The sequence below is a fragment of the Echeneis naucrates genome, chromosome 5 (genome assembly GCF_900963305.1).
Source record: "Echeneis naucrates chromosome 5, fEcheNa1.1, whole genome shotgun sequence".
Classification (NCBI taxonomy): Eukaryota; Metazoa; Chordata; class Actinopteri; order Carangiformes; family Echeneidae; genus Echeneis; species Echeneis naucrates.
In genome coordinates, this window is record NC_042515.1 from 3,335,853 (window position 1) to 3,360,977 (window position 25,125).

Below are 25,125 nucleotides of genomic sequence, written 5' to 3' on the forward strand. Positions count from 1 at the left end.
GTAAATGATGTATTTGTTTTCATGTGTTACGTTTTTAATTCTCTCCCGGTTGCCATGGCGACGCATCCAGGTCACATTTAGACGCCGTAAAGATCAGCGTCGGATCAATATTCATGATGGTGAGTGAACTTGTTCAGCAGTTTAAATAAACCAACAACGACATCTTTCATCTTTAATCTTTTTATTTTATTATTATTACTTATTCGTTTGTTTGTTTGTTTTTTTTTGTTTCCAGCCACCAAAGAGGAACAAAGAGAAGAAAAGGAAGCAGAAAGAGGAGACTGAGGTGACTGAGCACAAAAAAGGGAGATTCCACAGAATTTAACTCAGATCCAGAAACAAACAAACACTCATGAGCAGTTTTACTCATGTTGTGATCCATCAACTCAACACTAATGTGACAGGTAGAAACACGGTGACGACAAAGATACAAATAAAAAAGACACAATCACAGAAATTACAGCAGTAAAACCTCAAACTGTGTATAAAAGTGGACATAAAGTTCAGTTCAGTGCTGAAGAGCCTTCAGTCCTTCATTCTGTCTAATGACCAACAGGGGGCGACTCCACTGGTCCTAAAAATAAGTCAAATTGTATTGAAGTCTATGGGAAACTTGCCCTTCTTCTCACTTGATTTATTACCTCAGTAAATGTTTTAATAACGAGTTCATGTTCTCAGTTTATAGTTTCATATCTCCTTCAATACACAATGTTTTGGTTTGTTTTGTCTGGAAAACAAAGACTCCAGAGGAAGCCAATGAAACGCTTGGGAAGGAGAAGCCTAAAGTGGAGAAGACCCAAGATGAGGTTAGAGCTCATCACTTACTGCACCAGATCAGGATTAATCCGTTAAAGTGTCTGACATTTGTGGTTAACCTTTCTTCACCTGAAGTTGTGGGAGGAATGTGTCAGTCTCCAAGAAGAACTCAGCGAGATGAGGAAGGAGAAGAAGCACTTGAAGTTTGAGAATAACATGAAATCCCCGAGAAACGACAACAGGGAGCTGGAGCAGACCAAGACCAGGCTGAGAGAAAAGCTCCTGCTGAAAGATGAGGTCGAGGAACGTCACCGAGCAGAAACTGAAGTAAGTGGCACAGAAACTTCAGAAATGTTACGTTGTGTTCCAGCTGTACAGATCCAGGGGCGAGAGACGAACTCAGATTCTTTGTTTAATGAAATGTTCCAGGAATTATGATGAAAAGAACCTGTTAAAAGTACAGTTGATTGAACGCTGACACATTGATTTTATACGGACACTGAGACTAATGAAATTAGATCAGCAGTTCTTTTTCCCAAATTGTTCAATTTTCCTAAAATACAAATTAAATACAATCAAATTAGTGGCTTTGAACAAAAGCATGTGGGAAATGAATGTGTTTTAATGCGGTGTAACGTTTTTAGCTGTCATAACAGGACCAGTGCTTTGACTGTTATTAATGCGGGTCGGTGCACGAGGGCTAAAAGACAAACAGATCAGGAATCTGGAAGGTTCGGCTCAGAGAACTGAACTGGGGGAACGGAGGGGAAGACAACTGGACACGGATCCCACACAAACTCAAAAAACAGACAGGAAACGCCGGGACGCATCACTGTCCAGACGGTTTGTGAGTTTCACCTGTGAATGTAACAGTGAGCGTTGATTTCAGGTGCACCGGAAGAAGCTGGCACAGTTGGAGCGTGCACACCACAGTGAAGTCTGCGAGCTGAAGATGGCCGACATGGCGGCGGCCTCAAAGACCCACACAGAGAAACTCAACATCGAGGTCGAGCTGCAGAAGAAAATTCACCTCCCTCAGGTGGAGCGAGAGGAAAAGGAGACCATGACAGAAATCTGCATCAACAAGCTCAAACTGGTGAGAACAGGGCACCTTTCATTTCCCCAAGAAGGCATCTGCAATAAAATACGCCTTTTTATTCTGAACAGAAACATCAGGATGGATTAAGGGAGCTCTACATGTGGGCCGAAACACAATTTAGAGGTAAACAAAAAGTGTCCAATCTTCTCAATCAGTGCTTTCATGCATTATTTTCTAAACTATACTATCTCTCTGTTTCTATTTAAATAGAAATTGAGGCCAGATATATGCATGAAACAACAATACTGTATGAAAAACACAGGAATGAAACTGAAACTGATCTCAAGATGATTGACGAGAGGATGAAAACAATCACTATCGAGATTCAAAAGAAGCACATGGAGTATTACAAGAATGGCCATTATCGCCAGGCTAACTCGCAACTAGATAAACGGAGGAGTAGACTCAAGGAGGTAGGACGTGATAGAGAGCCCAATCATAAAGACTCAACGCCAACTGCAACCATGATGTCCTCGTCCGTTGCCTTTTGGTAGAGAAAGTCCAAGGATCAGAGGAAAATGGGCCGATGCCTGGACAAGGCGTTAGCAGCAGCTGAGGAGGACAACACACATTTGAGACAGTCTCTGCAGGAAGGGGAGCAGAAAGAGTCTGAGCTGATCCAGGAGCTGTCCGTCCAGAGAACGACAGCGACCGAGAGAGCCGAGGTTCATTCTGAGACTTTTTGGCTTCTTGCTGATTTTTAGTGATGTTAAATATAAATCTGTTTTTTTTTTTCTGAGGCCAAAATCATGTGATTCGACCGGAGCTGATGAAAACAGTTCGCTCAGGAGGAACAAGTTTTAGAATTTCAAGAAAATGTAATTGTATTGTGAACGGAAGGGCCAGACTTTGGGGCTCACACCCTGGCAGGAGGTGAATCCCACCTGGTGCTGAACTTGAAGGGCCAAAGCTGCCATCATCTCATGTGTACAGTTTAAGGAACGATTATCTCGATCTTTCAAACATGTCAGCTTCTTTTTTTTTACTAACCTGCAACATGTGACTCCAACAGAAGAGCAGAAGACTCACTGAAGTCATCCTGAAGGAAAAACATGAAATGTACCTGAAGCATGCTGAGTTAGAGCTGAAATGTGAACAGGTGAGCTGATGATCCTTAGTTTATCTACTTCATTCATTCATTCACGCAGCCGGGGGATGATGCCTATTCCTGCGGGTCTCATCTCATGCAGGCTGAGCAGAAACGTGCAGAGCTGCAGCAGATGGAGGATCGGGCCGTGCAGCACGTGCAGCAGAAAGGCGATCTGAAGGTTTTGGTGCTGGAGAAACAGATGAAAGCTTTGACTGAGACTTTGGAGAAGGAGCAGCTGAAACTCTGGGTGGCTCTCACCTTCAGACAGGGAGACCAAACGGCTGCAAAACACATTACAGTGAGATTTCATATCGGTGCCTCTTTTTTTTTAGCAAGTTGGAGTCGTTTCATTGTGTCCTCACCTCTGGTTGTGCTCTTCACATGTAGGAACTGCTTCAGTCTAAACAAAAGGCCCTGACGGCGCTGATGGAGGGGGCTTCTGGAGAGCTAAAGGTCGGTCATCTCTGATCTCACAGCGATCTTAATCTTTTGAGCTGAGAGTTGCTGAGGCTGTGCAGCTCTGTTTGATATGTGCAGGAGTACGACCAGTGGTTGGAGAGAGTGACTGCGGTGGATCCCTCTGTGGGGCAGGACTTCTCTGGGTGGCTCTGTGAGATGGAAAAAAGCCTCAGGAAGGACTCTGATAAGATCAAGGTTGGTGACCAACGTTCAACATCTGTGATTAATCTGGAAATACCTCCTGCTGTCTGGTCTGATCGAAAATAAATGTATGATTGGCAGAAAGCGGATGTCTTCATGCAGGATCTGAAAGCTATGTGCGTCCCCGAAGACAACTTTAAACACAAATAAAGATGGAATTTATCATCAATGATGACGTCAGATGATTGATGTTGGAGCACGTGGCTACCAGCAGGTGTCACTGCTGACTTGATGGAAAAGCAGCTCAGGCAGAGTTAGCCTGCGGCTTGGGTGGCAAATGTTTCTGGGCTCACAGTAGAAAATATACAAATCAGCGTTCAGTGTTGTGGCACAGATGTGTGGCCATCCCAGACGTAAACAGGAAGTCACTTCCACTGACAACTTTTATTATTCTTATGTTTGTATCTCCAATAGTTTTATACTTGTGTCTTATTTATGTGCAAATGGTGACTAATTGATTTTAATACATCTTAAATTATGTAACTTTTTATCGCTAAGGAGACACATAAAGACATTCTGTTCTTTTCCATTCTATTATATTAATTTCTGTTATTTTCAATGATATTTTTGATCACATCCAGATCCCATACTGATGCTTTGGTTGCCATGGACACCAGTGTGGCGTCTGTGTGTGTGTGTGTGGGGGGGTCGTTGTGACTCAGATAAAATGGTGCACATTCCCAAACACACGCACACACACACACACACACACACACAGTGTGGAGCCGGTTGCCGTGGTAACTGTGCCAGTAGGAAGTCTGCTGTTCCTGTGACTCAGCCCGTTGAATCAGTCAAACACACACGGTGACGCACGCACACAAAGTGTGAAGGCTTTGTGTTTGTTTCTGGCCGGTTGCTGTTACAGAGCAAACAGCCTGAGTCTCTGATAATGTGGAATGCAGTTACAACAGTTTGTGTTATCATCGGCGGGTTGTGTTGCTGTGGTTTCCTGCCCCCTCAACTTTTAAAGTTAAAGACAAAATTACAAGAAAATTAACCCAACAGAGAGACCACACATATGAACCCCCCTCCGGTGAGCAGGAATAAGAAACATACACTTGAAATAAAGTTAGTTTGATACACTAGAAAAGTTTCAAACAGATACAGATGGATTTTTTAACGTAACAAATGTTATAACACACCAGCCAGCATTCAGTGTCCTTACAGTTGCTGTTTAGCCAGATGGATGGCCTTTAATTTTGTGTCACATCGGGGTCATATAAGAGGATTTTTATTTCCCCTATATTCACAAAACACATTGTATGAACCGATTCTTAAGGGCAAACTTGGTCACACAGGAGCAGCCGGAGAGAGTCACTCCAGCTGAAGGCTGACGCAGCGGGGAGGGGGGAGACGGGCTGCTTACCTGCATACTGATGACCCAGACTGGCTCAAATGTGCAGAGCAGACAAACTGCAAAGCTCAAGGTCATTTTAGGCAAAACTCTGTGTAAAGTTTCATGGATGCACTTTTTCCATATTTTTGTTTAATAAAATTTTTGGGGCTTGTGCTGTTCGAATGTTCCTGAAGTCTTCCTTCTTTTGGTTCTTTAGGACACACGTCTATGTTTTTATGCACCCCTGTTTACATTAATTTAGTTGTTTGTGAAAATGGCTCAGCTGTTAAACTGTTTGTGCTGAAGAGATGAACATTTACTGTCGTTTTCTGAGTGAATAGTTTGTGTTCACCAACTGTTCACTTTCACTCTCCACAGTCACCTTTCACCAGAGTCTCAGCAGGCTCTTTCCACAAACTGCTTTACTTTGCTCCCTGGAGCTCCGCCCCTCCGGACCGCCGGGTCCTCCACACGCAACATACCTCCACCCCACACACACACACACACACAGGGCAGTGTAAAGTGCAGTAACTTCAGCCTCAACGGGAAACTAAAATAAGAAACAAAATAAAAGCCTCAAAGAACTCATTTGAAACTGCTGCTAAATGATTCAAATCAACAACAGAATTTTGTCACCAAAATAAATGAATCCAGACAAGTTTAGATACACTGATCAGGAAAGTCAATATCTGTGCTGGGATGGAGGAGGGTGATGGCCAAGCTGTCATCCGTGATGAAGAATGACGCCCCGCAGGACTCACTCACTGGTCTGCACAGCTCTCTCAGCAATAGGCTGCTAAGTGTTTGAAGGAGAAGATCACCCTTTTTTCTGCAGCTGTCAGAATGCATAACCAGCTCTGCGCCCACATCCGTGCATCCAAATGTAAATCTTTATTCCCAACTGTATTATTGATTTCCTTTTCCCTTTTGCAGCCTGTTTAACGCTTTTGCTTTGTTTTTTGTTCTTTTACAGCAACATTGCAATTTATAATTAAAGCAATTAAATATCAACATCAAAACATCAACATGTAGAACCTTACCCTACCTTTATGGTAAATGAAACTGTAAGACATCAATTTATCTCATCTGCATGCCAATCGATCTATCTACTAATAAGTTGGTGAATCAACAATCAGAATTAGAATCAGAAACATTTTAATGGCCAAGTTTGTGCACATGAAGAAGGAATTGGAGTCCAGTTCACTTTGCTCTCAGCAGCCAAGTGCTTTTAAAAATATAAAATATAAACACAAAGGGAAACTACAGTAACCAAGCTGCTTACCTATCAATCAACAAATCAATGACAATTAGTTCTCAAACATTTAACCTGGTAAAAATAAAGGTCAAATAAATCTAAAAAAAAAAAAAAAAATCAATCCACCTTCCTCTGTTTTGGGTTGTACGCTTTTATTTTGAAGCTCCGTCCCGGAAATGTGTCGGTGGGTGCGGGCAGCTTGACTCTCCTCTCGGGGAGACTCATTCACTTCAGGTCGGGACTCCCGGTGGAGTAACCGGAGGGAACGGCTCTGTCGGTAAACAACGACAACAACAACAAAAGACAGCAAAAACCTTCACGGGAAAAAATAACGTGGATGCATTTCTGGAAACGTCGACCGGAGAGATTCTACAGCCGAAGCCGGGGCGACAGATCGGAGCAGCACCGATTGATCCGGTTTGTGTGTGTTTTCGTTTGGAAACACACACTCACACACTCACACACACACACACACACACACACACACTCACTCACTCACTCTCTCTCACACACACACACACACACTCAGTCACAGGTTGCTAACGGAGTTGACGCTAACGCAGCTAGCTCAGTTAGCTCCGCGGCGGTTGGTCGTGTTGTTGGAGCCGTTACCGGGAACCGGAGGACGAAGAAACCGGCGGGCTTAGGTTAAAAAAAAAAAACAAAACAACAACAACAAACAAAAACCGACAGACATTTTGCCTCCACCTCACCCCCCTCCCTCCCACCCACCTCTACCTCACCCCCGACCCCTCACCCCGACAAGGTCTGCTCCGATATCCGCTCATGATGTGCTGCTTTTGGGGACGTTTATCGAGCTGGCCGGCGGGTAGCATCGGCTGACCGAGCCGACCGACAGTCTCCGCTCCGGGCTGCTTCTCCTCCTCCTCCTCCTCCTCCTCCCAGGCTGATTTATTAAATAAAGAGCCTCTGTTGATCCTGCTGTTGGGAGTATTTCAAAACTTGGCTGGATTTTTTTGTACCCCCTCCTCCTCCTCCTCCTCCAGCTCTTCTCGTTGAGGTGGTTAAAAAGTTTTCGCGTTGGGAAGTTGAGGAGGATTTTTCCAAGGCTGTGGAAAAATGGATGCGGGAATAGAGAAGGAATGCAGCGCCTTGGGAGGGCTTTTCCAGATCATCATGAGCGACATGAAGGTAAAAAAAATTCACTTTTCCATCCCCTCCGAGTCCCATCTGTGTGTTTGTTATTGACTGCTGGATAAAGTTCATTTACCTGCTCTGCATGGCAGAAATCCCCCTTCGTCTTTTTCTGATTTCATGCGCCACACATTACTGCTGGCAGTATATAAATAAAAGCCAGTGCTCCTCCATTCATTCCTTATAGACATTTCCCAGCTTTGCCTCTCTTGGTATTTCCATAATGTCCATGTTTTCATTTTCTAAAGAGCTGCAGATATTTACTGAGTGAATGATCCGTCAGTAATTTGGTAATTCATTTATCCTTTTAGGCATTTTCCTTTACAGTCTCAGATGTCTAAACTCAATTTATAGTTGGTGTTTTTTCATACATCCCTCTTAAAAAAAAAAAAAAAAAAACACCTGGCTGATTACCGGAGATGAAAAAGGATCATTTTTCAACAGGACAGTTATGACCTCGGGTGTCCTCGCCGTGTTGAAAGTATTGGAAAGCTGAAGAAGAAGTGAGCGAGACACAGAAGCTGAATGAGTTTAAGATGGTTAAAACCTTTTGGAAATCCAGGTTACTGAGGGCCGAGAGGCTGCACATGATGAGTGCTGGTGATGTTGATTGGGTAATGAATGAGCAGAGGTTAAAGCTGGAAGTGGGCCATGTGAGAGGGTAAGAGGGTAAGAGGGCCGTGGATGGGGGTGGATTTTGCCAGCTGTGTGCTCTTTGATGTTTGTTAAGCAGGCTGCCCTTTGCTGCCTGTCTGAGTTTCACTGCTCTCAGATGTTCATCGTTATCAGCCTCTATTTTTAAGTCAACCCTGAACACGTCTTTTTTTTTTTTTTTTTGGCAGAAATAGCCTCCGCTCTGCTGCCACAGGAGTAACTACAGCACACACACACACACACACAACCCTTACTCATTAATATTATGACAACTGGTTGTAGTCTGCAGTACAACTGAGTGACGCTAAACTTGGACTGACAAACAAGACAGACTTATGCATCCGGATTTCTCTTTCTGTTGTGATTTGTACTTATCATTACATATTTGTTTTCCAGCAAAGTTTACTGTTGTTTTTTCAGCTAAAATATCTGTCATAACTCGGTCACATTGTCACGAGACAAACTTGGCTGGGACCAGAATTTGCAGGGTCAGTTTCAGACTATGAAAACCTCATTCAAGATCCCACTGACATTAATCACACAGCTACTCGGCTGCAGGACCGAGCCTTCTCAACACTGCATCATTTAGCAGGTTTCGTGGGCTTAGATGCAACAAACAAATTCATTCAAATGATCCAGTGTTTGTTTTTATCAGTCTTTAGTGAACACCATTTCCCCAAAGCTCCAGACTTTTGGGGCTAAACCTCTTCTGTAGGTTCTTGGATTCACAAAGTAAACATCACATCTTTGTATATAGCTGTAGTTGATGGCAATTTGCTTGAGAATATGGAAAATAATCCACAAGAACATGCCTCAGAGATTTTGCCCTCCCAGTTGACTCGCTGTGTGGAAAAACTGCACACCCTGCGTTACTGTCAGGATGACTCAAAAACAGATGCTGTGATCTGAACCTACTACAGTAGTAGTTCTGTTTTTCCACATGGTGTCAGATTCACAAAACATCTTCTTTTATTTTTTTTCTCGTAAGATTTAAGTCTCAAATCTGCTGCTGGAGGATACCACTCTGCCATTCAAGGCCTCACTTAAGAAGATGTTATTATAGAGTAACTTTTTACTATTCACCTAAGTCTGCAAAGAAAATCACATTGGGATTAATCACAATATCAGTTAGATGGTTATTTTTGTATTTAAGTTTAAATGAAATAAATGAGGATTTTGTGAATATTTATTTGTATTTTACAGTGAAACAGTTATTGTGTTTTAGGTCTTAAGGATGTGATTTATAAACTGGATGTTTCTGTAGTATCATTTTTACTTATGGTTAGTTGGTTTTGACATGTCATTCATTGATTATGGCTGTTTTATTGATTAATCCTTTTTTTTTTTTTTTGCTATCTTCAACACGAATAAACAGTGAAAGGGGCCACTTGCAGTCTCTCACAGCTGAAAATGAGATCCTTTATTAATCCAGTAGCAAAAATCCAAAGACATTTTAGAAACTGAACAATAAAAAGGGGAAGTCTGGATATTAAATGACAAAATGCTCTTTTAATCATCAGAATAGTTTCAGATAATTGTTGCAGCGTGTCAGACACAAATGAAGATTGGACATTACGTTAGATACTCAAAAACTGCCTTTAAAGCAGAGTGATCTGTGACTAATGTAAAAGGTGTTAGCTGGGAGGTGACAGATGAGCTTCAGTAGGTGACGGTTCACAGGAAGAAGATGATGCTGGATGAAGTCACAGTTTTACTGCTAAACTGTAGGAGTTGCTATGATGACAAAATTATTGCAAAAAAACCAAAACAAAAGCCCCGACTTATTTGTTGTTTAATTGTGTATCATAAGCAAACAGCACTGTATATGATGATTCAGTCTGAAAAGGGTTGTTGGGTAAGAGTGGATCTTCAGATGAATCAGGGAATTCACAGTCAGCACAGTATCTGCGCCTCTGGTTTCCGAAAGTTGGACACCACCAGCAGAAAGGGCGTCTGGACTTTAGTCGCCATCCTGATTCCAGTCAGGAAGCGCACCTTGCTGTTGTGAGTGATCGTAAATCACCGGAGACCCTGCAGGTTCGATTCCCTGGAGGTTGAGGACAGTTTGGGAAATTAGGGCCATTCTCATTTTGTCCTGTTCTCAAAGTTTGGATGTAACGTGACAGAACTTGTGGACATCCTGTGGTGAGAACAGTGAGCATCACACAAGTGACTTCTGCTGTCAGATAAAGAGGAAGAGGGATGGTCATGGCGTGTACATGCACGCACGCACGCATGTGTGTGTGTGTGTGTGTGCTGTTGATTCAGAGCTGGTGGCATCATATCCTGGTGTTTTACCAACATGGCAGAGAATCAACGGGATCACTTCTGCCATCTGCCTCACAAACAACACGCAGAGAAGTCATGTCTAATTAAGTAGAGAGTTGCTGTTCAGTTAAATCTCTCCTTAGGGCATCATAACACGCCTCACACTGAACCAGCCAGCAGACATGAAGGCACAGAGCCTCGGTCCACATTATAGGTCACTTTGTCAATTAACCACGCAGCCAGTTAAAGACAAGCAGAAAATTACTTTACTGCAGTAACTTCAATTTCCATAAGATGTTCAGCCTATGTGCTCACTACACACCGACTCGTGTTTTTTGGCACAGCTACACGGTGAGCCGAGTTGTTCCATTAAAGACGGATGACAACCAGTCAACAACTATTTGTCTTTCATACTGAAAGCAGTCATCACACCGTGAAAACAGTGCAGGATAAAGAAATTAACGATGATAATTAAAATGAAAATTGATTCTTAACATCCAGAAGAGACCTGCTCAGATCCAAACAGGCTCATAAACGTTAATTGTTGCACTCGGGATCACTCACCTGCATTAACATCATTACCTGCACAGTAAGATGCCTGAAAAACAGGATGTAATTGTGGCTATAATTTTTACTGGGGTGGGAACGAAAACATAAGCAAATGCGCACTAAAAGCAAAGACTGGTACAATCCCTCCAACCTCCACCAAAAAAATAAATCCAGTGTGAGTGTGGATGATCTCCCACAGCCAAGAGCATGGCTTGCTTTCTTTCTTGGCTCTTGTACCAAACAATCATTTTCCTTTATGTCTGAAGAATGTTATTGATGTCTGAAGCTCTACAATGCCTAATGTTTACAGACCTGGTCTGATAGTAGCTCCAGCAATTTGGATATTGCCCTCGGCCATAGTGTGATTTACATAATATTTGAATTGATTGTGCAGCTCACCAGAGTCTTGTCCTGTCTTTGCAAAATGACTACGTCCAAAATATTAGAAAAGTTTGGTCTTGAATGTACTGGTAAGAAACTAGGTCTGGAATAATAACTTTTACATTTTATTTTAACAGGAAAGAAATGTTAAATGCATTCTGTTTCTTCTGGAGGGTAACACCAGAATTGTTGTGGTGCTACAGCAATGCAATGCAATTCAGCTCCTGCTATCTGGATCTATCACACGGCCAATCTTGCAATCTTGATTATCTTCCAAGTTGTGCAGCCCTACGGGAAACAGAGCTTATGTGTGCGGATGAACTCATTTCTGTGCTCTACTTCAATGAAACGTGCTGCTGAGCGTCCATAGCTCTACGAGACAACTGTTTTCTTTAAATATGCTGAACTTTGCAATGGAAGCTGTGTCAGATGTACAAATATATAAAAATGTGTCTAGAATGCAGCACATCTCAGAATGAAGTTGCCTCCTGCAGGGGAAGCTTTAGGTTCAGCTGGAGACAGACGGGCAGCTTATTGATTTTTGTCTCAGCTGGATCAGGGGTGACATTATGATCCATTGACCTTCCACACTCCTCCACCTCTGCTCATACTTTGGCTCTCCCTCCACCACCTTTTCCTTTTTACCTCTCCTTCCTCCTCCTCCTCTTCTCCTGTCTCTTCGTCCATGCTCTTTCTCCTCCACAAACACCTCCCACTGTAATTTGCTCCTTCACGAGGATTCAATAAGTGTCTGAGTATTAAATTTATTCTCCTTGTTAACTGTTGACTTTAAAGGAAAATGTCAGTCAAAACAACAGTCGAGCTGCTCTCTGTCCCCACCAGGATATTAAGTTAAAGTGTGTGCGTGTGTAGGATTATGTGTGTGTGCGCTAAATGTCCTGTACTGAAGGTGAACTGAGAGTGAGATTGTGTGTGTGTGTGTGTGTGTGTGTGTGTGTGTGTGTGTGTGTGTGTGTGTGTGTGTGTGTGTGTGTGTGTGTGTGTGTGTGTGTGTGTGTGTGTGCGTGTGTGTGTGCGCGCGTGCAGAATGGCAAATAGCTTTCAGAAGCAAACTGCAGCCGTGCTTAATTCCTATCTGGACGGACACACACACACACACACAAATCACACACAGACCAAAGTAAGTAATGGTTATGCCTGCATTTCTGTATTTTATAATCAAATCTGTCTATGTATAATTAAATGTGTGTGTGTGTGTCTGTGTGTGTGTCTGTGTCTGTCAACGTATGTGTGTGTAGAGTAAAGTACAGGCTTTACCTCACGAGTTGTTTGGGACTCAGTGATAACTCTGTAAATACACAAACACACACACAGCTGCCACCTCACTGTCAGTTTGACTACAGGACTACAGGATACAGTATGTATACAACAGTATGTACAAAAACACACCCTTTAACCACAGCAGGGGCACAACGTGTTGTGCTGTATGAAGGCTGAGTCACATCACTGATATGAGCCTTTATAGTTCCAGTTAAATGTGTGTGGGTGTGGTTGGTTTAGAGAAGTCTCACAGGGAAATCAGCAGCCTCAGGTGAATGTGGGTGTGGACACAGACACACAAACACAGCTGAAAATGACACAAAAGACATTGTTGAAGTACACACACAGAAATACACACATGGCCACACACATAACTGTCATTTCTGTTTGTTCCTGTCAGGGATGAGAGGAAGGAGGAATGAATCAGCCTCCCCTCATTTATATACACCCATTTCTTTATTACACAATTCATCTCCACAGTGAAACAATCTGCAGCGTCGCACAGTCAAATTGGCTCAATACTCTTTAAACAAACTGAGCTTTATAGGTGTCATCAGGATTTATTATAGGGCTGTTGTGTTACACTGTTAGCTTCAGGTAGCTGTACCTAATAAGCTGTGATTAAATGATGGACCAGTAACTTCATATAATTCCCGATGCAGTATGCAAGTTCTGGAAGTGAAGCTCCTCCCACCACTCCTCTGCCCCGCCCGTCACCTACATCTGCATTGCGTTCGCTGTCTGACTTCCTAACCCTGAGATATATCCAGCAGGATATATATTTCTGCAGCACTGCTGGGATGTTGGATCAATCTGGGCCACAGATGCCTTTGACAATCTTCTCCGTAATGTTATTGAGAATATTTCAACTAACCCTACTAACCCTACCAGCAAAATTTTACCTGCTGTAGCTTTTACACTATGATTTTTAGCCTGCGGATTGCCAAAGTATCAAAACCTAATTTTTATAGGCAGGGTGGGTGAATTAAGAAAGTGTTTATTCAATATTCAGCTTCAGCAGCATTTAACTAACTCCATTCAGCACAGGCTCAAGACTGTCAAAGGTTAAAGGTCAACACATCTGAGGGAGCCAACAGTTTTTGTTCTGGTTGTGAAGCACAGCTTGTACGGATGTTGTGGATAAAAACTGTTAGATAAAGAACATCCACACATTAGATAATGGTTAAAGGTTTTGAATGAAAACAGCAAATGAATCATTGTTTAGTCATCATTACTGCAGTCAGAAGTCATCCGTCTTACCATAGAGATAACACAGAAACAGCCCAAAGCCATGTTAAAATTTTTGTTCTTAAGACCTGTGAGAAAAAGCCCTGATGAGAGATTTTATTGAGTCACCAAAGCCAGTGAGACAGATGTTACAGACCGGGGTTCTTTGTGGATTAAGGGATACTGACAGAGAATATACTGGTATGAAATCCAGCGAAAGAAAGCTTCATTACTCAGCTTCATTCGAAAGGGCCTTGTAGATCGAACTGATTCGTTCTGACGTGTCAAACCGTGTGAGGAAAGTTAGGAAAGATGTTCAGAGCAAAAGCGACATGAGTCAACAGGTAGAGATGGAGGTGATGAGGCGCTCAGGATGCCTGTGGTACAATGGAGGGCGTGGATTTAGAAAACACTGCTATCCCTTCACACTGATGGAGATTTTTACAACACTGTGTGATTTATGAACAGTTGTTTGCGTTTTTTTTTTTTTTAAAGGCATTCTTATATGGAGTTAAATATTTGACTTCTCCAGCTGAGTACATTCATTTGCAATTTTATGAGTCCCAACCTGTTCAGATCTGAGGCGTCCTGTAAAACCACCTCAAACTTTATTTCAGCCTCTGAAGCAGACAGAACCATTTGAGCTTTATTATACTGCTTTTAGTGTGATGTAGTTTGTTATTATTTTTAATGTTGCTGAAAAATGTAGTAAAATGAGACAATCAACTGCAGTAACGCTCAAATAGGTTTTATAGGTTTTATTTCAAGTCTCTTTCAGCTTCTGAGGCTCACAAATCAAAGTGTTTGTGGCAGCTTAGCATTAGAAGAATCTTGATATTTTACCTGGTGATGACTTCTGGCTAGTTGATTAGCTGCTTAGCTGGTTAAATGTCATTATTCTGGTCACAGTCATTGTCTCAGCTAAAACCCCAGAAAAAAACAATTGAAATGTATTTTACACAATCTATTTTGCTTTTCTTTAAATTTCAGCGAATCACTACGCTTCATGGGCAGCAGGTCTTAAAAACAATGCATTCACATGCTGCGTGTGGAGGACCTTTATCATTGGTATTTCAACTAAGTTGATGGTTTACTGTAAAACGTGAGAATGCTTTTTCTTGAGCTTGAGTTTGACAGTTGTGAATGTGGATGTGTGCATCGTCAGTGGGAGATCAACCCAACTGGAAACAAAAAGATACACAAATTGTATGCTCAGAAGCAGAACTCGACCAAAGTCACATGGAGATCAGCTGCTGGTTCCTGCCGCCTCTCCACGCCACCAGCACCCTGTGGCAACACAGTAAGAAATGACTTTACTGCTAATCGTTCAGGCCATGTTTACAGAAATACAAGAGAATCAATAAAAAAAAAGGAAGATGGTATTATATTAAAAAACGCTTCAAACTAGAGACAGACCATAAACTGATTAGGAAAATGTTTACAGCGGTAATAAATCAAGAGAGAAGTTGGGATGTTGTCGCAAAGATTTCAATGTAATTTGGCTTCTTTTGGTTCCAGAGCAAACGTCAGCTTGTATATACTTTTATATGGTAATAAGCACATTATTTGTTGAGAAAGCAGATCAGCAGCTTGGTCTTATTTTATTGTGTGGTGATTCTAAGATGAAGGAACCAGTTTGGCCACTGAACTCATGAAAAGCAGACTGTTTGAGCAGCCTTTCTGTGCTCAAACAGTCTGCTATACAGAGAATAGAGTTAGTTTCAAAAGCAATCCAAGTAACGTTTGAAAAGATTAGTGAGATTTATTGTATCTAGTTTGCGGGTAACCATCTGAAGCAAGTCCTCAGGAGAATGTCTTTGTACTTGTTTGGTTTTCTGGTGGTTTCCTAATGTCAGACAGTGTGATGCCAACCTGTCGAAGGAAAAGGAACGGCAGGAGGAGACTTGGGGCTGTTATTGATCTTATTTTTTTTCCCCATCAGCCTGCTGTTGTCTCAGTCGGAGGGCTACGAAGCGACTCTCGGATGTATTGAGCGTTACAAACAGTTTAGCTATTTGAAATGCAGATGAATGAAAATGCAGTGAACGGCAACAAAGCTGAAAGGAGTGATAGGCCTGCTGTTGGCATTTTGGAGAAAAGAAAACATTGGGAGTTATGTAAGAATGACAAACAGAATATAAAGTCAATGCTCTCGTCAGTTGTTCGCCTCACTTCATAAAAACCTCATTATTTCACAGATAAAGGAGCAAAGAGTGGACTGTGCTGAACCTGGTCTTCCCTTAACAAACCATTAACCTGATGTTGACACACCCTGCCTGTCTACTTTCCCCTCAGTCTCTCCTTTTCTTTCTTTGAGTCAACCAGTGCTGCTCAAACACGACATTAAGCAAACCCATCAACCTGCTGTTTGAACAGTCTCAAACTCTCTCACTCTCTGTTACTTTAACATGGCGACTGATTGTCTGAAACATAATTGTCAGGGACCAGATAAAAAGTCCAGCACTTTTTTATAATATGTATTTTGGGCAACTGAATCAGAACAACACAAACCTCTAAACTTTAATTATGCTTTGTGAGGGAGTAAACATCTATATCTCACCAAAACAGCACTTTAAAGTACAGGAGCAGTCTGATGACATTCTGTTTGTTTCTTATTATCAGCAGTTCCCATTTATATAAGAAAACAAAGCAAAACAATAAACAACAACGACTCGATCCTACTAACAGGTTTGTCTAAACGTAACGCCATTCATATCATCTTCTTCATTGTGACCCCCATTGTTATCGAAGACCATTAAAAACACATGCCGTTCCAGCTGACATGTTCCTTCATTACCATTGAGCTTATCTTTGTAGCTGCAACAACAGGAAGTTGTCAGTGCTGTCAGGACCAGCTTTCCCTCCATCGTTGTTTTTTAGATAAATTAACAGAAAAAAAAAATGCTGACATTTCAGCGTGACTGTCAAAGTCTGTCCATCTTTGGGTTTCAAAGGGATTTCACTTGTTGAAAAGCTTTTATTGCACTTAACATAACGAGTTGTCAACCTGTCTCTCTGCTATGTTAAGTGTGCGTGTATGTAAGTGAGGGGAGGTGCTGAGACACACAAATTACATTAGAAAAATGTGACTGGAAACAAGCAAACGCAGAAGAGTCTCAGTAAACTGAAATGAAGAGTGACAGGTTTACACACATTTAGTAAATAACTAATAAATATATTTTTTTCTTTTACTTTCCTATTTGATTGAAGGAGGTAAATCTAATCTTTACGAATAATTACGTCTTGTGTAACCGTTTGGTTTCGCTCTAAACTGGTTTGAGAGGAATTTGCCCCATAACACTCTTGGCACTGTGACACTGAGATGTATGGGGGGGGGGGGGGGGGGGGGGGGGGGTGAAAACCAGGACAGCTCATATCCTGCAGCCGTTTAGTTGTGAGAAAATTGTTGTATTTTCTCCGTTTTGAGCTCTGCAGTCAGCTCTGTGTATGTCAGTCCGCTGTCACTGCTGCATTCGACACAACAGGGACAGAGATTTAGTTTTGTAGTTTTGTTTCTGGGGAGTAAGTGAGCACTTAAACAGAGCAGCATTTGTGTATTCTGATCACCTGTTTGGCTGCTGCAGCGAAAGTGGCAGGTGAGTTATGTGGGAGGAGGATTAGACAGTGTTTCTGCAGAGAGGGGCAGCTCAGGTAATGTAGGTTACACAGACAGACACACACACACACACACACACACACACACACACACACACACACACACACACACACACACTGCCCAGTTGGACTTTTGAGTGAAGTCCTCTCGAGGAAGTGAAAGTTGTAAAATAGGTGAACCTGCAAACACATTTTCAGGTAATCATTAAAATAACTGCCAATGAAGCCAGCGAATTAAGAGTAACAATTATTGTTAGTTACAACCCTGTTCTGATATTTAACATCCAGCTACGGTGCTTTGTGACTGACTGACCGACCAACCGACTGACTTACTGACCACCTGACCCACCAACCGACCGACTGACTTAGTCTTTGCAGAGTCGCTGAGCCGACAGAAAAATATCCGTACTCTCTTATCACAGCCGTTCCTTCTCCTGCTCCGTCCTTTAGTCGGTCAGTGGAGCAAGGGAGGATTATCATGGCAGGATTAGACGCCGCCGGCAGGTGACTGCACACACACAGACTGGGGTAACAGTATACCTGGTCGAGTGTCTGGTTGACTCAGCAGATAAGATAACAGTGGTGTGTACACCTTCTGTACGTGGAGCCAATAGGGTTTCCTGTGTCAGTGCCTGTGGAGCATGAAAGCCATTTCCATTCAGTTGTTCAAAGAGCTGGTGTCGCCGTTATTTCATGTTTAAGTCCCGACACTGATAAAGTCAACTTTTAAAATGTGAGAGTCTAGTTGATTGGTAAACCGAAAGTATTGTTTTACCTCAACAAATGTCCTAAATTATTCTTTGGCTGTGGTTTCTTGATAAAATAACTTTGGATTAATTGACAAACCTTTTCAGCACAAAGATAAAGAACCATCTTTTCAGTCACAGCCTTGTTAGATAATTTGATTTGTTTGAGAAAACAGTTAGCCTTTCACTGCATTCTACAAAAAATTTAAGGGAAAACATATTTCTGTCTTAACTCAAATATAACTTTGGCATTTTTGTGCTGCTGTTATTTGTTGAGAGTGATTTACATAGAAATTGAACATCCAGAATGAACTAATATGCTGATTGATCAAACAGCAGGAAGAACAATCACTATTTTGTAATCTGAGATGCAAAAGTAGCCCTGCTCTGACACACACTTTTGACATAACCAAAATCAAACTCCAATATGATTTGTTCACACTTGTTTTCACTCCGACTGGATGTAGTCGGAGATGTAAAAGCAGCTGTCCAGCCAGATGATAGTCAACAGCTGTTTAGTCTGCAGCTGTCTGTCTGTGGGACCCTCCCCTCACCGTCACTGACCCTCGGGGGCCTTGGACCCGAATTTAGCTACTTTAAAAAGGTCTCAATATCAGGCTGCAGCAGACCCCGATACTCTAGTCCGTCTGTGGCGTTTTCAGCTGGGATATTTTGTCTGCGACGGACTGTGACATTCCTGGCAGTCAAAACAAATCCTGGCAGAATTTGAGATTCAGGCGAGAAGCTCTACGAGAATGGCGCTGACTGAAACACAAGCAGCAGAGACACTTTGTGTTGTACGATGTTGGTTTATACCGTGACTGTCTGAACTTAGTGACGTTCACTTCCAACAGGAAAAAACATCACCTTGTAGTTCATAGCCAAAGATTCATTGCTTGGTCATAAAACAGAATAATCAATGAATTGTTTTAGTCATTTTCCAGCAGGTTTCATCTTTTCAGCTTTTCCTTTTGTCTTTTGTGACGATAGATTAAAAAATCTTTAGCAGATGGACTGTCGGTTGTCATCTGAGGCAGTTGGGCAATTTTTTTAAACATTTATCAGTTAAGTAAATAATTACCTTTTGTTATGTACTGCACTGTCAGAGACAAAATAAAGATTGCTCAAAAATTTTATATAGTGAAGTATTTTCCTATTCACGTCTACCCTTTTCTATTTATTGCAGGCTCACTGTTAGGTTTTCACTGAGGCATTCGCACAGTCACCTGCAGTATTTCATCACACAGTGCTAAATCCCTGCAGCTAGTAAACCTGTCAGCTCCCACGCCGTGCGCATGCCTGGCTGGCTGTGAGGCAGCGGCCAGCTAACAGCTTTAGCTGTATGGAGCTAAGAGGCTAATGCTGCTGTGTTGGGGGTTAAATCGGTATTATCCTCCCTCTCCCTGGTGGACCAGCAGAGACAGAGGACCCACAGGTTGACCAGGTTCAGGGAAACGAAGCGGGAGAAAGTGGGATTCAATCGTCTGCTCCAACAGGGCTTTCCTGAGTTTTTAATTCAACAAGCAGAGCAGAACACCACCAGCAGCTGCTGGTCACAGATGTAACTGAAGGTCACAGCCTGCAGCACGAAGCAGCCTTAGATTACATAATCAATCAGCTGCTGTTACAGAGAGCAGACACAAGAGCACAGTCTACGTCTTCAAGGATCGTAGAAGAAGAATGTACTTTTCTAATGATAGCAGCTACTTTAGAAATTCTTTCAGTTTGTCTACATTAAGATGCTGCACAAATTAAAGAAAAATGAAAAGGTAGTCTGTGTGTGTTTACATCCGCTCCCTATTGTGGATGTGAGGAGATTTATAGTTAAAGGATTAGTCAATCAATTGATTATCTAAGTGACAAAATCGCCCAGCAAACACTTGGTTCATCAATGAAGTATTTATGTTGATCTTTAAGATAAACTTCAGATTGTCTCTTGGTTCCAGTTTTTGAATCATAAAGACTCGAAGCTTTGTGTCAGTTTCTAGTTTCAAGTCTTCTGAAATGCAACCCTGTTCATTTTTTCAGCTGAACAACAAAGTAGGTCAGATCCTCACTCCTCCTCAGCTCCGCCTTATCACCCAAGTATGGTTTATTTTAGTTTACAACAAAACTAAATGGCGACAAACTAATTAGAAGGCGTTAAGTATTGCACAACAAAGTAGGAGGCTTTTCTAGAGCTTAACAACCACCCCAGCTCAATCCCACCAATAAAGGTCACCACCTTAGGCTCGAGAAAATTGCAGTGAGCCGCTTTTTTCCCATTGTCTTTCTTCATTTAGCACGATGATGATCCTCCCCCTACCCCAAACATTGCTTTTTTCACTTTGTTGTGCAAGCTAATCATGTGGTGTGTCCTCCAGTTTTGTTAAACACACAGTTGCAAAAGATGCGGTGAACAGGACTTCATCCATTAGTGTTGTTAAAACTGAAGAAGCTGCATCTTGATGGATGAGTCTGCAGCTTCTGTGTTCATGCGTGTTCAGGCAAAGCCAAAAATAACACGAGGCAGTCAGCTGTCGACTGGTTTTACGCTATCCACAGCTGCTGCTACTGTTCAGAGAAAATCTGGGATTATTGTAAAATCAATGTTATGTTCAAGGAAGATAAAGAAGAAATGGTTAGAAATGGTAGAATCATAATCAGAGACAGTGTTTCTGCTCACTTCTTTCTTCTGTATAATTTCAGCATCCTAAAGCTTTCTTTCTTTCTATCTTTATTTTTTTGCTCTTAATACTGCTGTGCTTTTATTTGGATCCAATCTCTGATTCATTCATTCAATCATTCATACGTATGGACTATGCACAGAATTTATACCATGTCTAGAAGTAGTTTGAAAAAAGCAATAAGCATTAAGATGGAATGTTAAAGTAAACGAGTTAATGAAATATATCTCTAATCATTTTAATGTGCGTTTCCATGCCAGTGTTTATCTGTGGTGTGTGCACTTAAATCCTGTGCAATGAAATGCCAAACAGGTTTGACACTAATACTTTAATGATAGTTATATCATTATATTCATTAAAGTTTATAAGCTCTTTGGGATTACTGCTATGAAATGCATATTGTTAAAGCCTCACGGTTAAAGTTACCCTTAAAGTCTGTGAATCCTCTTGTGGTCGGACTTGGAGGTTTAATCGCTGGTTTTCTTTGTGTTCCCTGCAGGCCAGTTATCCAACATGGGAGGACTTTTTAACCAAAGGAGCCAAGCTACAATCACAGCTCAGGTAAGAAAGACGTGCATCCACATTTTATTTATACCAATCATTTAGCCCACTGGTCACACAACCTTTTTAAACTGAAGCTGTCCAATCAAACTCAAGGCACAGCATGACCTAAATATAGTTGTGAAATGTTTGAAGTATGTGAGCCTAGCAGGTCAGTTAGTGTTAGCCAGAATTAAATCTGAACAGGCTGCTCACTGCTGGATCCAATCAAATCTGCACAAACTGTAAAATTTAGGAAGCTAAAACTGCCTGCGTTTAAACAGTTAATCCAACTCTTTAATCATGTGCATTTATTTTATTTTTTTTATGTGTTTTTATAACGATCTTTTTAATTTTGCTGGTTTCATTAGTGATGCTGCCTCTGCAGACCAAACTCCCACGATAATGTATTCGGGATGTTTCTTACCTCTAACACTGACCAGTGATATGGATGCTACATCTTACGTAATCAGATAATTTAAACGAGACGAAATCAGACAGACTTCACTTGCTCATAATTCTTCCAAGTTGTTGTAGTATGAGAGAGACCTCCCTTTGCAGTGTTTCCCTTTCCCCTTCTCTTCTCTGCGAGTTTGCTGCCGCTCCAGCATCTGCCTCCTGTCGATGACAGGCTCCCACCAGATAAATGTTTTGAACGTTGCTGTATTTGGGGTTAAAGTTCAGTTTACTTGAACTCTCACCAGAAGGCCGGTGGCGTCAGGAGGCAAGAACACTAAATCTGTTCTTAGGAGATACTCGTCTCTGGTCAATAACACAAGTGCATTTGATGTAAAAGTCGTGTAATTTCAAATATGGACTAATAACTTGAAAAAAAAAAACAAAAACATGGAGTTGTCCTGCAAAAAAAAAAGTATTATTTAGAATTTAATCAAATCCCATCTTGCAAAATGCTTTGGTTGTTAATCAGATAAGTGCACATGCACATTCCTACTTCATGATTAGGGCGTGTGACTTGCTTCTTCTTCTATCTCCAGACATAAAATATCTGCATCATACCACCAACACAGCTTCTGGCATTGAGTCATCAGAGGGCTGTTTCTGGTCTTAATATTGAAGCAAAGTCACACTGCAGAGCGTCTGTCTTCTGTGGCAGGTGACCGCTCTCAGGTGACCCAGTCTAACTGTTGTTCACTGTGGCCTTACCAGAGTCTGGCTCACAAGTGTAAGATGTTTTCTCTGATTATTTCAGGGTTTCTCCCAGGACATTGTGTTGCATGTTCATTAAATATATGGCTCGTACTGAATGAAAGGATGAAGGGTCTTTTATTTAAAGCCTCAACGCCTTTCACCAGATCCATGCAAGCATATTTTTTATGCTAATAGCCAAGTTGGCTTTGCAACTCTGTGGAAAACAGGGAAAGTGTTTTGACTTGATGGTTGATCTATTTGAATATGATTTTGCCTGATTTTTGAGGAGCAAAATATTCTCTAATTAAAAACAATCCTAATTAGAATAATCTGATATAAATTCATAAAATCTTGAAATCTTTTATCATTTGATGAAATGAAATAGCCCCAGTTTGAATGAGCCCGCTGAAATTTACATACATTTTTAAACACCACAGCATACGTCAGGAAGAGAGCTCATAAAAAATGAATCGACTGGCCAAAAACCAGATACTGATTCATAAGGTGTATTGACTGACTTCCAACAAACATCAATCCAGCATTGACAACACAAATCCAAGGAAGATTGTTAATTTAACTTAAATTGGAGTTCAACTGATTCAGAGAATAAGCAACAAAATTTGGCCCTTGCTGAAGAAGTTTGTCCTTTGTGTCAAAACACGGACAAGTTATCGACAACTTCACCGCAGTGTTTTCATTATTGCAGTCAACTGTGGTTGATTCTTGAATAAGAGTTTCCCTACGAAACCTCCTTCTTCTGTTATATACTGGGCTTTACATGAGCACGTTGAGACTCTGACACTCCATCTCACGCTCGTTCACAGTGACCCAGTAGCTGTCTCTGTGTAATAACAGTATAATGGCTGTCTTTCCCAGTAGGCCAGTTTACTTTGATAAGCATCGCTCTGCCTGCTGCAGCCGGTCACAGTCCATTATCCCCGCCAGTCAGCCAGCTCCACACACGCACTCACACAGATGCAGGCACAAACAGGACATCCACGTTCAAACCGCTCTTATTTTTAATGCTACTTAAAAGATCTGCTGTACAGCTCTAATCCAAACTCCACTGTTGTGCTCGTCGTTCGAGAGGCCATAAAAATCAAATGTCCTTTCAAATCTGAATCACCAAAACAAACGTTCATCCGTTAAGGGGTTGTCTGTTTATCTGGAAAATTTAAAGAACATAGCTGGGATAATTGGGTGTGCTTTTTCATAGATAAATCTTTAATTTAATAGACAACAGATTATTGAAGTCAGTCTAACAGATTTGCTTCAGGAAACATCTGATTAGATTTTCTTGTCAAAGGGCTGCTGTGAGTCAGACCAGAACAAGTCTACACATGGTTCATATAATTTAACAAGTCTGAAGGCTTTAGACTGGACCACATCTACATACAGCAGATATGTTATAAGGACGTAACAGGCTGGAAAGATGCAGTGCAGTGTGACTACTGTTATTGTTGTCATGGCATGAAATCATCCTGAGCAAGAGTTTTAGGCACTGCAAGTAAAGTGGAGGATGCTTTGAAAAACTGCATCAAAACGCATTAGCTGTAGTGTATCGGTGTGTATGCTTCATTGATACTGACGACATCCGTGTGCTCTGTCAGTGTTAGTAACATCAGCGTTTGAACACAACCAGAGCCCCGAGGCAGCAAAAGAAATCCCAAAGCAAAAACTTTTGATGGCTCTCTGCTGATAGGACAGTACAGCCTTTAACTCTGTGTGTCTAACTGTCCAAAATAATCAGTGACAAATCTGAGAGAAGAAAAGCAGCAAAAGCCTGTTCACCGCCATATATTTCAGAGTTTATTCTTCAGAAACTGTAACATAAAAAGTGGAGCCCTTCATGTCGCATTTCACGTAACCATCGCACAAGCAGTCAATGCTCGGATGTGTTCAGTCTCAGTCATGGTGACGACGTTACAGCAAAACTTCACACTTCCTGTAGCGTCCGATGTGACAGAGGTTTTGATTCATTCTGTTTTAATTGACCGATTAATTGATCCTCAGTCTTTGGCCAAAGATTTTTTTCCCCCATTTTCAGGGTTTAATAGTTAACAGGCTGCTGATAACTGGACAAGTTTAGCAACTTAGCTACTTAGTCCAACAACACTGTAAACCAGACAGTTCAAGTCATAATGCTTTAATTTCCATAGGCTATGACGTGGATTACTTTTGACACCACGTAGCTCTGCAGTTTGAAAACCTCCACATTAACCACATCTTAACAACCTGACTCGTTTGGATAAAGACTGGCCTAACATGTAAGCTTACAGTACTGTGCCGAAAATTTAGAAAGTAAAAATAAAGTTAGGGTGCTTTTGAAATAGAACAGATATTTATGAATGAACAGATGGATTAGCTGCGTCACTCCTCTTCAGTACACCTGCACAGTTTTTAAGGCTGTTGTCTAAGTCCGCTGGGTGTTTTTAGTTCTCTCAGAGGTGGATGATGGGAAACAGAATCAAACATGTCTGTGCACACATGAAACAACTGCTGTGTGTTTCAACTTTGGTTCTTCTGCCATAATTAACATTAGTCATCATCATTAGTGGGTTTTTTGTTTTGTTGTTTTGTTCTTTGTCATTATTGTTGTTTCGTCGCTCAAACACTGATATTCTTCACAACACACAATGTTAAATTTGACCCTTTAGAGGATGATGCATGTGTGCGTGCGTGCGTCTTTGTATGTATT

General features: G+C 41.5%; 2 protein-coding genes across 3 annotated transcripts in view; both read left to right on the plus strand.

The window, feature by feature from the left end:
- Positions 1-1,860: 1,860 nt before the first annotated feature.
- On the plus strand, positions 1,861-4,185 carry LOC115044154 (uncharacterized). Its single transcript, XM_029503023.1, has 8 exons — positions 1,861-1,978; positions 2,066-2,268; positions 2,350-2,520; positions 2,868-2,954; positions 3,046-3,243; positions 3,333-3,398; positions 3,483-3,599; positions 3,687-4,185. The coding sequence occupies exons 1-8, from the start codon at positions 1,954-1,956 to the stop codon at positions 3,753-3,755; spliced, it is 936 nt and encodes a 311-aa protein (XP_029358883.1). The 5' UTR covers positions 1,861-1,953; the 3' UTR covers positions 3,756-4,185.
- Positions 4,186-6,399: 2,214 nt separating this feature from the next.
- Positions 6,400-25,125, plus strand: part of mtss1 (MTSS I-BAR domain containing 1) — a 51,535-nt gene continuing 32,809 nt past the window's right edge. For both annotated transcript variants that reach the window (XM_029502405.1, XM_029502406.1), the window contains exons 1-2: positions 6,400-7,348; positions 21,238-21,299. In XM_029502405.1, the coding sequence (XP_029358265.1) occupies positions 7,277-7,348; positions 21,238-21,299 (134 nt within the window). In that variant the 5' untranslated portion in view covers positions 6,400-7,276. The remainder of the gene's footprint in view (positions 7,349-21,237; positions 21,300-25,125) is intronic.

Coding starts and splice junctions, on each gene's coding strand:
- LOC115044154 (XM_029503023.1), top strand. CDS start 1,954: ATGTGGGCCGAAACACAATTTAGAG. Junction 2,955..3,045: donor TAGAGCTGAAATGTGAACAG/GTGAGCTGATGA, acceptor CATCTCATGCAG/GCTGAGCAGAAACGTGCAGA. Junction 3,399..3,482: donor GGGCTTCTGGAGAGCTAAAG/GTCGGTCATCTC, acceptor TGATATGTGCAG/GAGTACGACCAGTGGTTGGA.